This window comes from Spermophilus citellus, assembly GCF_964194105.1.
Source record: "Spermophilus citellus genome assembly, chromosome: 5".
NCBI classification, from domain to species: Eukaryota; Metazoa; Chordata; class Mammalia; order Rodentia; family Sciuridae; genus Spermophilus; species Spermophilus citellus.
Window position 1 is genome coordinate 81931651 of NC_138186.1, and position 17231 is coordinate 81948881.

General features: G+C 42.1%; 1 protein-coding gene across 1 annotated transcript in view; it reads right to left on the reverse strand.

Moving 5' to 3' along the window:
• B3GAT2 (beta-1,3-glucuronyltransferase 2) overlaps window positions 1-14565 on the reverse strand; it is a gene marked incomplete at its 5' end in the record, with an annotated part of 63365 nt that extends 48800 nt beyond the window's left edge. Inside the window, one exon of the mRNA XM_081293998.1 lies at window positions 13981-14565. Coding sequence (XP_081150124.1) covers window positions 13981-14565 — 585 coding nt within the window. The remainder of the gene's footprint in view (window positions 1-13980) is intronic.
• Between the last annotated feature and the right edge of the window lie 2666 nt (window positions 14566-17231).

Consider the following 17231-nt stretch of genomic DNA (forward strand, 5'->3'; position numbering starts at 1 on the left):
AGACAGGCATATAATGACAGTATGTAAAAATGTGATGTGTAACTGATGTGATTCTGCAATCTGTATTTGGGGTAAAAATGGGAGTTCATAACCCACTTGATTCTAATGTATGAAATATGATTTGTCAAGAGCTTTGTAATGTTGTGAACATCCAATAAAAAAAAGGACAGGCATATAAACCAATGGAATAGAATAGAGAACTCAGAAATAAACTCTAAAATAATTCTTCACAAAGTCATTCATTTTCACTGAGATCAATGAGTAAAGAACAGTCTCTTCAGTACATGCTGCTGTGAAAAATTGGATACACACATGCAAAAGAATGGAGCTGAATTAGTTGAATTCCTAACGCCTTGTAAAAAGGAACTCAAACTATGAATATTAGAAGAAAAAGTGACATTGAGTTTGACATTTCTTAGATATGATACCAAAAACACAAAAGAAAAAAAATTCAACATCAAATTGAAAAACTTGTTCATTAAAGGACATGATCAGTATAATAAAAAGGCCTCCCTTGAAATGTGAGAAAATATCTGCAAATCACAAATCTGATACAGGATTAATAACCAGAACATATAAAGAACATATAACCTCCCCCCCATTACTGCCCAAAGGAAAAAACATGGTTTAACCCAACCCACATTTAATAACAACAAAAAACAACTCAATTAAAAATGGGCAAAAGAACTTGAATAGACAGTTCTCCAAGTGGCCAGAAGCACATGAAAAGATGCTTAATATCACCAATCATTAGGAAAACGCAAATCTATGATGAGATGACACACTTTTCACTTCAGGTGAGAGATTTCACTTCACATTTTTTGAGGACTAGTATCTAAAAAACAACATTGGCTAGGGTGTGGAGAAATTATAACCCTGTGCGCTTAGTGGAAATGTAAGACAGTTGTAGTTACTGTGGATAAAAGCATGGCAGGTCCTCTAAAAAATGATACATAGAATTACAACAGGATCTACCAATTCCAATTTTGTGTTTATGCTCCAAAGAATTTAAAACAGGTACTCAAGCAGATATGTGTACAGCAATCATCAGATCAGCATTATAGCAATAGCAAAAATGTGAAAGCACATTTCACAATAGCAAAAAATGTGAAAGCAATCTGAGTACCCATCGAAGGATGAATGGATAAGCAATGTGTGGTCCATATATAAAATGGATAGCACTCAGCCTCAAAAGGGTATACAGTTCTGATGCATGCTACAATGTGAATGAACTGGGATGACAGTCTTCTACATGAAAAAATCCAGACACAAAAGGATAATATCATATGATTCCACTTATGTAAAGTACCCAGAATAGTTAGAGAGTTGAAGAGTAGATTAGAGGTTTCCAGGTTAGATTACAGTGGCAAAAATATACTTTACCTCATTAGAGGTTACTAAGGTAAAAGTAAATGGCAAATGTAAATATCATCAAAACAATTTTTAAAAAACCAAGAATACTCAACTTTTATTTCTCCTTATTGCCCTTTATGTTCAGGGGGAAAAGATGTAAAAACAAAATAGAATAGGCATGTGGATGTTTGTTTTGTTTTTTGTGGCACTAGTGATTAAACCTAGGCCCTTGCACATGCTAGGCAAAAGTGCTTTACCACTGAGCTACATTCCTGGTCCTTGAATTTTAAGCCAGGATCTTACTTAACTGCCCAGGCTGGCCTTGAACTTGTGATCCTCCTGCCTCAGCCTCCAGAGTAGCTGGGATTACAGGCATGCACCAACAAGCCCAACTGCGTGTACTTTTATATTTCACTGGATTTACAAGAGCCAAACACATGAGCACCTATATTTGATCTATAGGACAATCAACTGATTCTCAGAGGAACCCCATGGGTTGCTGTAAAACCCCAAATCACTGCCCATAGGAATAAACATGGTTTAACCCAACTTGTAACTTATTTGTTTCTTAAATCCTAAAATAAAAAGGTAAAACAAGATCAGAAAAGACAAAACCCACAAAAATTGTCTTATCAGTATGTACAACAGGAAGGAAAGGTGGTAGGCAAATAGTGAAATGTATTAAAGAACAATGAAAATTGTAAGAAATTATTTTCAGCCAGGCATACCTGTAAGATTAGTGATCCTGGAAGCTGAGGCAGGAGGGTCACAAGTTCAAGGCCAGTCTGGGCAACTTAGACCCTGTCTCAATAAACAAAAAGGGCTGTACCTCAAAAAAGGGATATAGTTCAGTAGTAGAGTCCTGCTGGGTCCACTACCCAGTAAATTGGTTTTTCTTTTTCTTTAATAAAAATGAATAGGGGATAAGCCCTAACTACCAGCTCATCAGCCCCATGTAACAGAGTGTTCCTACAGAGCAAGACTGCAGCTCCCCAAACAGAAAAGGCTTCTAAAGGATGTTCCAAGCACTTTTGCATGTGAACAGATGTAGCTGAGGAACTTTTCAAAGTTACCAAAATATCCCCAAACTGTCATCTGACCTTTAAAAGTGACACCGGCATTTTCATATTGTGATGCCAAGTGTATTTAGATGATGAACAACCAGTCCACATATGGACAAGACTTACATTCTCATTTTCATCAACCAACAGAGCAGTGCCTTGGGGCCACTGAGACAGTCAGGATTAGTGCATCCACAGCAGTTAGGTGGCTTTGTGACATCCTGTCTGCTGGAGTCTCTCCACAGCTCTGGGACCACTGACTTGAGAGAAGATGTCCAAATGAATACAGAAGTTACCCTATTTACCCACCTATCACCTCATATAATTCTCACAATGACCCTATACATGTGTATTTGCCCTGTGAGGAAGCTGAACATCAAGGCTTTTCCTTGTTTGGAAGACAGTAGTGTACCCATCTGACACCAAGGGTGGGACCAAGAAATGAGTTAAAAAAAAAAAGTCAGAAAATATTAGTTCCCCTGAGGTCTTGGGGGTGACCTTTGGCTCAACCAGGCCTGAAGACCACATCTTCCAGTTCTTCATTTAGCATCCACCCAAACATCAGGTTTCAGACTGGGTAGTCCCTGGATATATACATAGACTCTCCATGGACTATGTGGATGCAGCAGGCTTAAAGGAGATCAATTAGTGGACCCTCAGCAATCCCATGTTTGCTTTCCTAACACTCACCTGCTTCGAGGGTGGCAGGTTCTGCCCTCCCAGAGCCAGAGCTGCTCTGATTGTCCTTCTCTGTTCTTTGAAGGGCCTTGTCTCACCCAACAGAATTGTATTAAATACAGTGTCTCACCATAGTAAAACCTCCAGGGCACGAAACAAAGGTAATTAGATATATTGCTGTCTTCATTAAGAAAGTCAATGCCTCTAATGAATGGGTAATAAATCCTTTGGGGAGACAAGAGGTGTCCAATTATTTGCATTCAATAGAATTGAATGTTATCAATAGATCACTGCTGAGAGAGCATCTGATTGTTGGCTTAAAAATTTCAAAAACTTGAGGAACACTGCTATAAGATACATCTTTCATCTTGCTTCATGTAAACAAAGTTAACCTAATAGGAACAGAATTCACACTAAACCCTCTCTCTTTCTAGCAATTTGTAATATTTATCAATGAATACAGAATATGTAAATCAACAAAAAATGTTCCCTCTATGTCACTAAGAAGCCAATTTCCAATATGTATATATAGTTTTTATGCTTAATAGTTAATGTCCAACTGTAGCATTTATGTTGTTTTGATTAATTGTTTACTACTACTGACTTAACATTAAAGTCAGTCCCAAAGTGTTTTTAAGACAAACACTGGTGGTACTTATACTTTCTAAAAGTCCTGTGACTCTCTGAATTCTTTGTCATTGCAGATATGAGTAATAGGAGGATCAATAAATGATCTTGAACTAAATTAAGCTTCAGTAAAATTCTGAGGGTAAAAACAGAGAAAAGAGCAACACAAAATTTTCAAATTAGGGGCTGGGGATGTAGCTCACTGATAGAGCACTTGCACAGCATGCTCAAGGTCCTGGGTTCCATCCCTAGCACCAGAAAGAAAAAAAAAATACCCAATTCCGTTGAAAAGTATATTTATTAAATGAATGATTATGGGTATCACATTCTTAATGGTAGTTATAGAATCTACTAGATATATGAGAGTTTATTTGCAAATGTCAATATTTATAATATACTGGAAATCATATGCTTTGCAAATATTTAAAATGATTTTTAAAATTTTCAAATATACCAGAAGGTGTAAAACTGCTTTTACAAAATTCTGTTAGGAGCTATGCAAACAGAAAATGTTAGGACGACTGCATCACACCCCTGGTTATGGCTCAGTTTTTGCCTGAAACAGACCTGAAGGGGCAGGGTCTGTGAAGAAAGAGCAGTGAGCAACCGCAGCATTCAAGGTGAGAGCCACCAGGAGACACTGTGGAGGATGTGCACACGCACACCCTGCCAACTCCAACTGCTACGTCTTCCCTATGGCAGGAAGTAGGCTTTAAAATGTCTACTTAGGAAAATTTATGCAGTGTTTGGAAAAAGGAGCAAGGTTATTGAAGCATCTGGTAAGCTCCAGTCAGCAGAAGGCCAATGAGAGGCTCAGTGTCCCAGGAAAAGGTGGGATGGGAAGAAGCTCAAGGTAAAGCTAAAGGGATTCTTCCCACTCCAGGAAAGGGCCTTAAAGATCAAACAACTGCTTCCAATCAGGTGCTTTAAAAAAAATCTCATTTCTCTCTATTTAGCTGCCCTCTGCTTGGTCACATATCAACTCTTAATTATTTCTGGCACAAATGAATGCATCAGTCTATCATGTAATAAGTATGCCCTGCCTCTGTGCTAGGTTCTGGGACTACACAATAACTAAATTCACACCCAGGACCTGTGTGAAGTTTAACATCCTACTCGGAGCTTACCAGCAAGCCAGCTTCCTAGCCTTCACATTGTTTGAGTCTTAGGACTCAAAACCCACAGAACACACTTCATGTCCTCTCAACTCCAAATGTCCGATTCACTTTCACATTTCACTTTCTCCCAAGATCCTTGGACAAGCCCTAGTTAACTCTAATCGCTCTAGTCAACACCCAATGGTATAAGTAGATACCCAGTTGAGGCAGGTCCACATCAGGGAGAGTTAAGTACTTCTACCTCCTCCTCTCACTGTGCCTCCAGGGATGTGCCCAGATGACAGGAGTGCTTAGAGGCCACTAGACAACTGAGACAGTGCATTTACCTGTACATCCCTCAACTGGCTCACAACTTCCCCCCTTAATGGCTATTAACAAGGTTGCCTTGGTACTACATAAATATTCATGCACCCATCTCCACCCTTCTTTCAGCGGTGAAAACTCTTTTAAAGAGTAGAAGCCACGTTTATTTTTATACCGGGTATTGAACCCAGAAGTGCTCTACCACTGAGGTATATTTCTAGCCCTTTTTATCTTTTGAGACAATGTCTCACTAAATTTCCGGGCTGGCCTTGAACTTGAGATCCTCCTACCTCAGCCTCCCAGTCACTGAGATTACAGGTGTGTACCATCACACCCAGAAATCTTTAAGCTACTATTGAAAGAACTCAGTTAATCTTAACACAGCTTTCAAAACTATTATTTGAATGACATTCTCTATGCAGGATTATTTTCTGGGACTAACTTTTTTCTGCAATAAATTCCTTCAGCTTCTAAAACTTATAATTCATTCAATAAACATTTACTATATATGTTAGGCAAGGCTGTGGACACTAAAAATAAAGTAGCAAACAAGAAAAAATTCCTATCCTTGTACTCTAGTGGAAAAAACGATGAAAATATAGAGACTATTATTTAAGGTGATGTTAGGTGCTATAAAGAATCCACAAATTGCAGTCCATATCTGTAATTCCAGCAGGTTGGGAGGCTGAGACAGGAGGATTGCAAGTTCAAAGTCAGTCTCAGCAACTTAGTGAGGACTTAAGCAATTTACCAACACTCTGTCTTAAAACAAAAAAAAAAATTAATAAAAGGGCTGGGGATGTGGATCAGTATTTACGTGCCTCTGGGTTCAATCCCTGGTACAAAAAAACCAAACCAAAACAAAAAACAAAACAAAACAACAACAACAAAAACACAAGACTACAGTACCACTTTCTTGGTGTACCTAATTATACAAATATTTATCTATAGGTTTTCTACCAATTTGCTACCTATATTATCTAAGCTCTGTTGAAAAAGTAAAATGCCAAAGATTTGCTTAACAAGTATTCTGAAAAACAAATACAAAAAACAAAATAGAAAATATGCCCTTTACACTGCTACATACATTTTCAAATTCACAGATTTACATAAGGACATGGCAGTATCCGGGAACAAGAGTCTAATGCGCATCATTTAAATGCCCACCCAAGAAACTAAAGACTTATTTTCTTTATAGGTGGAGATAATCCCACTTTCCATAGAGGAAATGGAAAGGTGGCTGACTACTTCCCTCCACCTCAGCCTCTCATCATCCCGGCCTTTGGTCATCAAGGACAACTTTTAGGTCCCTGGACAGTCCATATACCCTGTTTTCTCAGGTTCACAAATGTGGTCGCCTCTCTCTGGAGAGTCTCCCACCCACCCCACTTTCACCACTCACTTGACTCAAATGTCACTTCCCTACAGCTCTGACCACTGCCAACTCCATTGAGGTACCGGTATTTGTCTCAAGATACACTGATAGTAGGGTATGTATTAAATTTAGACATGGAACCAATGGGTTCTGGGATGCACTGTCCACAGCTGAAGGACCTTGTGCCTTAACTGAGCCCAATTAATTAACAGTGCCCAATTAAGATGTGTCACAAGGTATAGAAGACAAACTGATTCATTATATTCAAATATCTTCTAAATGTGATAACATTTAAACTCAGGTAGGTAGAAGGGATCTCACAGAATGATATCATTTATGCTAAGATGCAATTCTTCTAGATGACTAAGATTTCAGATAATGGAGAATGGTCAGCATTTAGCACGCTCAACTTTCATTAGAGAAATGAAGGTACAATTTATAAATATAACCCATGTCCTTACATGATGACATTTCATCAACAAGGAACACCACATGTGATGATGGTCCTATAAGATGGTCCTATAAGGCTGAAAAATGCCCATCACCTTTCAACATCCACTGCAGTAGGTAGCACAATGTATTATTACTAGTGGTTTGAGGTGATGCTGGGGTAACCAACCTACTGTATAGCCAGTTGTGTAAAGATATAGCACATACAATTATGTGCTGTACATAGTAACTGATGACAGTAGACAACTATGTTACTGGTTCATGAATCTACCATACCATATCTCTTGTTATTTTAGAGTGTACTCTATGTTTATTAAAACTTGTTGTGCTTCAGAGCAGCAGTGTCACATCTCAAGTTTGCCATTTCTTGATTTTATTATCAGGAGGCCTCCTTGAGTGATAGGCTTACCATCTAGGTTTGTGTGAATTCACCCTAACGATGCTCCCATGATAACAGTCGCTTAATAACAGTTCTCAGAACCTGTCCCCACAGGGACATGATGCATTATGTGTCTGCAGCAGAAGGGACAGCAGTCTGGTTCTGTATGGTCTGATTCAGCATGGGATGGATATTTTGTTTAAAATTCTTTTCACTGATGGAGGGTATTAAAGAGCTATTGAGGTTTCAGTTATTTTGGGAAAGGACCAAATAACCGGATGTTTTGGTAGAGAACAAGATGGCCCCCTTCAGCACAGCTGTCTGTAAGGTTTTGTTTGTTTGGTTTTTGGTTTTTAGCATACAAGACTTAGCCAATGATTTATTCAATTTGTTTTTAACCCAGTGAAATTCTTAATCCAAGAAGAAATCAGACAAAAAAAATGAACAAACCTCCTACCAGCATGGGAACAGTGAGGTGACTGTGGCCTGGTGGCAACCAACACAACGAGCACACTGTGTGGGGAACTGAGGACCCCACAGGCACTCCCAAATTCCCCTAGAGGTGCTGCCTCAGCCTCAGGTGGGAATGCCCATCAGATGCCACATCAGCTTCTGCTCAGACTCCCAGCAACCATCCTCTGCCTCAGGAGTAAGCCACTGTGCCCCGTGAAATAATTCATTATATTGAATTGTTCAATATATTCTCTCCATTCTTACCCTGAAAAGTTTTTTTTCCATTCAATGCCATTTCTTCTACAAGGCCAGATGCCTAGTAGAGTTTTTGATACCTACATATAAGCTGAGGAAAAAATTAACATTTATCTTCTTGCAGAAATTGGTTATTACCTATCTAATTAAAAATAGAAATCATAACTACCAATAGAAATCATAACTACCTCTTTGGCAATTTTCACTTGACTTGACAATATAATCGAAAACCCAAATGGTCTGTAAGTTAGAGATGTGAACAAGGAAAAAAAAAATGTCCTAAGATCAAATGTTACTGGGTGGGAGGCAGGAGGTGGCGGGGTTGAGAAGATGTTGGTGAAAGGATAGAAATTTCAATTAGTCAAAAAAAATTAAAATAAATTCAGGGTATCTACTGTACAATATAGTGATAAGGTTTAGTAACATGATACTGTATAATTGAAAATTGCTATAAATAGTTTCACCACAAAAATATGTGGGGTAACAAATTTATACATATATCAAAACATCATATTGTACAACACAAATGTATACAATTTTGTCAATTTAAAATAATTAACAGTAAAAGAAAAAATTAGGCTGGGTGTAGCTCGGTGGGAATGAAATGCCTAGCATAGATGAGGCCCTAGATTCAATCCCCAGTACCACCAGAAATAAATACATACATACGTACATAGAAAAGTCAAGAGAGAAAATTGATTTAATGATATAAGCCAAGAAGGAAAATCTGGGTTCAAGTAAGGCAGAAGACAGCAACAATATCAGAAGATTCCTGCTAATCAAATGCTGTATATATTACAATGGCAACTTTTGTTCTGACTGTGCATGTCAAACAAGAGCCCCTCAGGACAGTCCCCAAGGTGGACTCTGGAATAAGGGCACTTGGGTTTCAAACTCCATCTCTGACATAACAGATTCACTACCTTTTCTAGTTATTTTGTGGAACTTCAGTTAAAAATGGGAATATTGAGGGGCTGGGGTTATGGCTCAGCGGTAGAATGCTTGCCTTGCACGTGCAAGGCCCTGGGGTTCTATCTATCCTCAGCACCACATAAAAATAAATAAAGGTATTGTGTCCAACTACATCTAAAAAAAATAAAAAATAAATGGGGATATTGATTTATTATGCAGTCGTAAACACTATTCCACAGTCAGGTTGCATTGGTTTAAACCTCATGTACTCAGCAAAGAACTGTGCTCAAACCCAAGCATTACTGTGGGAGACTCAAAAGGAACATGATAAGCAACTATCATGCAGTGGGTGTGGTGAGCCTAATATATGTAAAACATAAGAGTGGTTTCTCCCCCATACAAGTGCTCAATTGATGTTAACTATAATTTGCTTGTATCTAAGTAGGGGATATTTTTGGCATTTATTTAAAATCATATGCAAGAGTTACCAGGCATGGTTGTATTTCTGCAAATTGGAAATCAATTCTAAACCAACCTACTTACCTATGAACTGGTATAACAATTTTACCTATGTTTGGGGGGAGAATTTGAGAACCACCCAAAACTTACATTTCATGCTTCAATAGCACTGTGAATCAAACACACAATAGTGTGGTATCTAAATAGACTGAACAAATATTCCACCAGAGTCCAAAAGGTCTGAATAGACATATCTGAACATTATTGAATTCTGTGGGGGAAAAAGAAAACACCACTTGAATTCCACCTGGAATAGTTAATAAATAAGACCGTTGACTTTGGCTCTTCTATTTTGCTTTTGCAGCATGCCTTAAAAGCAATTACCATTCTATTACTGTTCACACAAGAGAAAATTTACCAGTTTGTAATTTAGAAGCAAGTGGAGTAGACAGAAGAAAATGGAGCCACTGCTACAGCTTCCAAGAAGCCACAACAGCAGCCTAAACCTTTAAAAGACACACCATCCATCACAGCAAATAATAATCTGGACATGTCTTCATGTCTATTCATGAGAGAATAATCAGTGAAAAGTAGGTTGAAGGAAGAATGATGAACAAAGACAATAGGAAGAGGCAGAATGGAGAATGTCTTTTAAACCCAAATTGTTATTTCTGGCCCATTAAAATATCAAAATCCAAATGAAAACTGCTGGTCTCCAAAGAAAACTATCAAAAATGAACCATAATTCAAACAATATACATCCAGAGAGAGCAAAGAAAATCTATAGATGCAATATTTATAGTCTAAGAAAATTGGGTGTAGTTTTATATACACAGTTTTACAAAATTCTCACATTCTACCAGACCCATGGCATGACTGTCAATATGCTTTCAGAGGAGAAGAAATAAAATATAAGGGGTACATTTAAGTTAGTCTTTTAGGCTAAACCTAAGACAATCTTCCAGGATTTTTCACTTTAAGAAGATAATTACCCTAAACTAAGTAACTGTTATCAACTCTTTCAGGAAACAGTAACTATTTTAGGAAATGACAAGCATTGTAAACTCTAATATTCTTTGGATTATGGATCTAGTAAATTGCATGCAGGAGGGGGGAAATAGTTCAGCACTTACTATGGGGAAGAAACCACTTTCCTTTTACTTTCCTTCAGCAAGACAGAATTAAACCTCAACTCCAGCATCTTCCTAGCACACAGACAGCATAACAGCACCCAACATGAAATATAAACAAGAGGCCTCTTTAGTTCACTGCTTTCCAGATACATCTTCAAGATCCAGTCTCATCTCATTAAAGATATTTTTTTTTTCTTTGCTTGGAAAGTGCTTTTTAACCTTTCAATTGATTTCCAAAGGTGAAACTAACTTCACCTGAAAAGCATCCACTTTAAACTTAGGAAAGCTTTGAAGGTTTTCTAGTGAAGAACAGAAATCTGATCAATAATGTTATTGGAAATATGACCAGCTAAAGTCACAATTGCTTGTTGTTGTGGCTTTTATTAAAGCAGCTTAAATCCTTTGCAAATAAGCTTTTCCAGGGAGCTAGATCAATAGAATGCACAGGCAGGCCTGATTACCAGTGTGCAAAACCCTGTCAATGCCACAGGAAGGACCAGAGTAGTTGAGATACTTGAAACCTGATAAAACCCTACTACCTCCTTCTCCAGTGGAAGTTGTTGTGGTTACAACTCACACTTGACTTCATTTGCGAATGGATTTGGTTGTTAACATAGGATTGTTCAATGCAAATATTTCTTTCCTGGCAGCAGAGCTCAGTTAAAAAGGGAGGCTGAAAATTAGCTTTACGGGAGGAAAAAAGCACTATTTCAACTATTCCAGTTACTAGAGAGGAATAATTGACTACAGATTGCCTGTTGCGTGTGTAATTCAATTTGGAGAACTTTCATCCTTTACTTTCCTTCATTTGCAGCCAATCCTTAGCGAGTTAATTTGTATCTGGTTCATTTTCCTCCTTTTATCTTATCTACTCTAACATCAACCATGGAAATGAGAAGCATTATGAATAAAAGATGAAGCCTGACTTGGGACATTCTTTCCTTCCCGTGAATGACTTAAAAACTAAACTCTGTGAGTATGAACAATATAAAGGGCTGAGATATATGCCTCAGCCCTATAGTATCCCTGATCAGCATCTTTCCCTTCCCAAATAGCTGCAGTTATCAAAATTTTTTTTTTCTGGTCCTATCTTTTCTACAAGAAAACAGTGTTTATACCATAGTACGCATAGAATCATTAATTCCAGATTGGGTGCATAGTAGGTCATTCCGTTAATGAAACTAAGAGTTCACAGAAAAAAAAGAAAACCAAAAATCTCCAGATTCTGAAAAATGCACAAGACTAAGGACACATACATTCCACTGATCAAGTTCAATGGTACTTGCATACAAGGTAAAAAGTTGTAACAAGGAAACTATGTGTTCAACACGAACTTACACAGAGGCCTAATCTTACAGCTAGGGGAAAGGGAGCTGGAAGTCATGGTCCAGAAATGTACTGTAAGTTATAAAAATTACTGTCTGGGAAAAATGTCCAGGAGATATATAACTTAAATTGTAAGTGTTTGATGCATATTATACATAAAAACAACAAACCTTTTGATATGTATAGTTGACAACTCTTCATAAATAGTTGTGCATGTTCTTAAGATACATTTATTTTATTATCTTATTACTTCCAATTGTACAAAATTTTGGTCTTAAAAGTTTTGCATAATTTCTCTTTATAATTTCCTCTTTGCCAATACTATTTTTTCTCCCTACCCTTTCCTTTTCTTTTTATCTCTCCATGAGCTGATGGAAAATCCTACTGGATTTTCCTCCTACATGATATCCCCCACTAACAAGCCTCCCTTTTAGCATGGTGAGCATTAAAGAAAGACTGTTTCAAATGTTTCACTGTCTAGTATGTGCCAACTTTTCCACTCATTCAACACCTCATGCCAACAGACTAAAAACCGGGATAAATACAATTATTTTCCCTTGACAATCCAGCTCCTCAAATGTTAATAGTGATATGCATTATTTTACTTAGACCACTCTTGGAGCAAAGAGCACATAAACAGCCCAACTTAAAATAAGAACCTAACTTTAAAACCATCAGATCATCTTTCTAATCATGGATACAATGAAGACAATACATTCGCAAGCTTATTTCTCTGGAGAAACAATGGGAAACAAGCCATGAAGTGAAATGATGTCCAGAAAAGATGCTCCTTTTATTCATGAAGGTGAGGATAAATGGAAATGAAGGTAGCAATTAAGAAAAAAAATTTTGAAAGCCACATAATAATTAAACAATCAGAGTACAGCGTAACTGTCCAGAAGTTAAGAAAGCAAAATAGAGATTGGGATGAAAATGGGGTGGGGCAGTTAGGTATTAGATTACTAGTCATACAGATTATTTTATCACTTCATTATTATTCTCACACAGTTTTGGGAATGTCCAATTGACATGAGGGGAGGAAAGGGTATTGGGGGAGTCTTTCCTAGGCAAGATGTCAAGGAATTTCAGGTGGAGGATGGTAATAGTCCACAGGACATCAAAGACACCAAGGTTTTGGTCAGCTTTAACTGTGTACTGAGAAGAAGAAAACTGATAGTCATGCAACTCAGTCTCTTTGCAGACTACACACAAGCCCACTGCAAAATACCAGCCTTTAACAACACCTGTTTGAATCCCATGCTTGCTGCTTGTCCATGCTTGTGGCTTTCCAAAGAACATACATGTCTTGTCGGCAGGAAGGGCGCCCAGCTGCGCTCAGAATTTCAGGGAGCACCTGAAAGCAATGGCCTAGTGCAAAGGGAGCTTCTTAACTCGCCAAGCCAGAGGCCTTAAAGGAAGAAAGGTTGTGAAAAGGGCATCAGTCGGGCTAGATGATGTCTTGGGCTGCAAAAAGATAACTGCAGGGCAGAACAATCTCAACTCATTTGCCAGAGAGGCTTCCTAGGAAAGGGTTCATCATCATGGGCAGAAAAAAACTTTTGTGGAGTACAAGGAAGAGATAGAGGAAGGACCCTCATAGAAGTCAGTGTTTCACTAACAACCATTTCTGCACCTGGGAGCTGTATGAGAGAAATTTGCTTCTGGGATGATTTTCGAGTTATCTCCACTTTCCTCCATATGGGCCTGACTCGGAATTACACCTGTATGCTTTGAAAACCCTTGGAGTACATCAAGCCTACCTCCAGATATGAGCTCCATCCTCAAGCTGGCCAGAGCCGGTTCCCTGCAAATTACCTGTGCTATTTCTGTGGCCCAGTCTTGGGACAACAAAGCTCCAGGGCAGACTTTGTCTCCCTGGGCCACAAGGTCCTTTCACCCGCTTCACCCCACTGCCCCAATGTCAGCGGTGGCTGCAAACTGCCTGCGTGGAGCTACTCCACGCTGAGTTCCCAATGCGCGCACGCAGAACTGAGAACTTAAAAGTGCAGGCAAAGCGCGAGCGGACGTGAGACGCCAGCCCAGCTGGACCCGAGGCCCCTCCCGCCCTTGCCCTCCAGTGGGGGCAGGCCGGCGCTACCTCCTGGAAGAGCTCCAGACTGTAGGTGTTGTCATCATCTGCGAAGAAGAGCACACCTGGCTGCGCGCGCTGGTGCTGATGCCTCTGCCGCAGCCAGGCTAGGCCCGCGTTGCGCTGCTCCGTGGCGCGCGGCAACCCTGGCCGTTTATAGCGCCGCGGCGTGGGCACGTGAAGGTGCGTGTTGGGCAGCCCGGCCCGCGCCAGGAAGCGGCTCACCAGTTCGCTGCGCGCCGCCGCATCCTCCACCAGGATCCAGTGCAGCTGCGCCACCTGGCGGAACGTGTTGGCCAGGCGGGTCAGCTCGGCTTTTTGCACCGGGCGGCTGTAGGTGGGCGTGATGGCATAGATGGTGGGCAGCAGCGGCTCCGGCTGCGGTCGAGACTCGTTGCGCTTCTCCGCACCGCGCCCGGAGCTACCTCTGCGGAGCGGGAGTCGGACGCCCCCGCGGCCCACTGGGTAGGGAGAGAAGTAGGGGCGCGGAGTAAGGGGGGGCGCAGGCCTGCGCGTGTCCACGTCGAGCATGATGATGACAATTAGGATCCAGGGCAGGAGGATGAAAAAGCGACTGAACAGCGCGGACTTCATGGTGCGCACTTCCCGGTTCTCTCCGACACCCCAGAGGGGGACGAGCCGGCGGACCCCAGGGCTCGGCTAGGACGCCAGCTGGCTCCCGCACTCAAAGAAATGCAACCGGCGCGCTTTTCATCGGGCCAGGGGCGCTGCAGGGACCGGGAGCCAAGGGGCTCGCCACCTGGGCGTGGGGGATCCGCGCAGGTGCTGGGGAAGGTAGCACAACAAGAAGTGGAAGCGGGCGGGAGGGCAGGGGCTGTCCCTTCACTCTGGGTGAGTCGGCGGGAAGCGGTACTTGGTCCAGCCGCGCGCTGCTGGTCCCAGAGTTGTGCCCAGTGAGGGAAGGCAATGATCCCCACTGTGCTCTTCCCGAAGAGTGGAAGCCTGGAGCCGGCACCCGGGTTGCCTCGCTACTCTAGTCCCACCGCGCTGCGGGCAAAGGGGCTCCTAGAGCGGGCTTCGGAAACGCTCTCTGATACTCCTTCGAGGGCGGGTGGCAGGTGCAGGGAGATTTTCTTCCTCACGTTGTGGGCCCGGTTGGCTGGAACCCAGAGGAGACACCGCGGATGTTGCGCCCCCAGCTCCGTTCCCGCGCCGCAGCTGTCCCTTGCTCTTTTCTTCTCAGAACCTCTCCCGGCTCCGGCAGCAAGATCCCAAAGCAAGGAAAGAAAGAAAAAGCGAGGGGGCGGGGGCGCTGCAGACTCCAGCGTCCTCCCAGTCCTCCTGTGGGAAGACAGCAGCGCTGCTACTGGCGGAGAGGGGCTGCGAGAGGGAAGTGGGGAGGGGGCCTCCGGCTCTCTGCGGGGTCTGATGCTGACAGCCCCGAGAGCTAGCTCGGGAGGCAGCAGCTACACAGCCAAAAGGGGAGCAGGAGGAGGGTCCCTGCGGGGCTGCACGACCTCTCCGGGCAGGGGTGATGCTCGTTCTCTCATCTCCGCGCGCTCTCAGCTTTCTGAAATACTGCAAGGTCTTTGGAGATCAGCAGGAAAATCCATTCACGTGTAGGAAACTCGGGAGACCTAGGCTGGGGAATAAGAGTAGGAGAAAGGCGGGAGAGAGCAACGGGATCTCTTTCCTGGCTCCACAGCTGCGGGATTAGTGTGCGGAACGTTGGGTCGGGGATGGAAACCGCTCACGGAAAGGCTGCTATCGGTAGGAGCCCACGGAGATGGAGGGGTGCCGCACTTAGGTGTTTGATCTATGAAGTAGCCCATAAGAAAGAAACGATCCAAAAGATTTTTGACCGCAGCTGGATCTTTGAGGAGTGTGTGTGTGTGTGGGGGGGGAGGCGTGAGGGGAGGAAGATTCATAAAACTCCTGCTGAGTATGTTTAACTAAATTTCCCCCAATAATTTGGAGCCATAGCCCCAAACAGTCTGCTGTCACCGGAATTATTGCGATTGACCCCTCCCAATGATCCAAGGAGGCCTGGGAAGTAGAAGTACCTTCATTTATTTGGATGAGGAAGCTCAGGCTGGAGAATTGAAAGAATTCCTTCGAGGCTAGTCACAAATGATCAAGTGGAAATGGAACGAGGGTCTCCTGAGTATAGCTGGTGGCTTCCTCACCGCTGGGCCTCTGGACACAGCCCGGTCGGGCGGGGCTTTGCCTTCCTAGATATAAACCCAGTACCATCAGAATCAGAGTGTGCGGTGACATGTAGAACCATGACAGTGTCCAGAAGACACTAAGAAAACCACTGGCGCTTACTTGGACTTTTTCTATCTAGCGGACCTGCCACCTGAATCCTTCCCAGGCTGGCTGTAATGTACCAGGAAGAAAGAAGAGGCACGTCCCAGGGAGGTGCTTGCAAAGCAACTGGAAAGCTCTCCCTTTAGGCCTCAGATAAATAATTTCTGAGCCCATCTTCCCTCGGTTATCTGAATCCCTCCGACTGCGCATTCTCGGGGCGCAAAGCAGAGCTCCTAGGCAATTGCGACTCCACCCCCCCCCCCCCCGCTCGGTTGCCTCCCCTCTTCCAGGCTTTCTCCTGCTTTTTCTCCCAGCCCTACCATTGCCTCTCCTTCGGATTATCAGGCGTTGCGCATCTGCGAATTTCCGTAACTTCCCGCTTAGATTCTGAGAGTGAAATCTCAGGCTAACGCTGCCCCCCCCCCCCCCCCGTCCCCAACACACAAGGTTAGTCTTCTGTCCCAACTTCCCAACTTACCCACAACTAAGTTTAAATTCTGCAGATTAGTACATCCTAAACATTGGAAACAAAGACTCTGTTTGATCCCTACCCAAATTCTGGAATAGCCTAAGGCATCTCTGAATGTAAGGCAAACTCTGGGAAGACGATGTCCTGGTCTGGCCTTGGTGAGCCTCCGTCATGGTGGGAGGAAGGGGGAAGCCAGTACCAGCTTTCCTTAAAAGCTAGAAGGTAGGGCACAGGTCAGTCCTACTCTCTTTCCCCCAAAGGCTCCTGAATTTTCCATTCTGTTGGAGTTTTTAAACTTGGTTGAAGAGAAATGCCTGTATTAGCTGGAGTGAAGTTCAAGTGATTACTGAGTTGTATTAAAACACACCACTAACCTTTGTTAGTAAGGATCTCAGTCCCACTATACCATGAAATCAGTTTCCTAATTGTGTGTTCTCCAAGATCCAAAGCTATTCAGAGGTAAAACACTTTGAAAACCACTCAAATTTGAGATTTTAGCTAGTGCATAATATTCACTGAT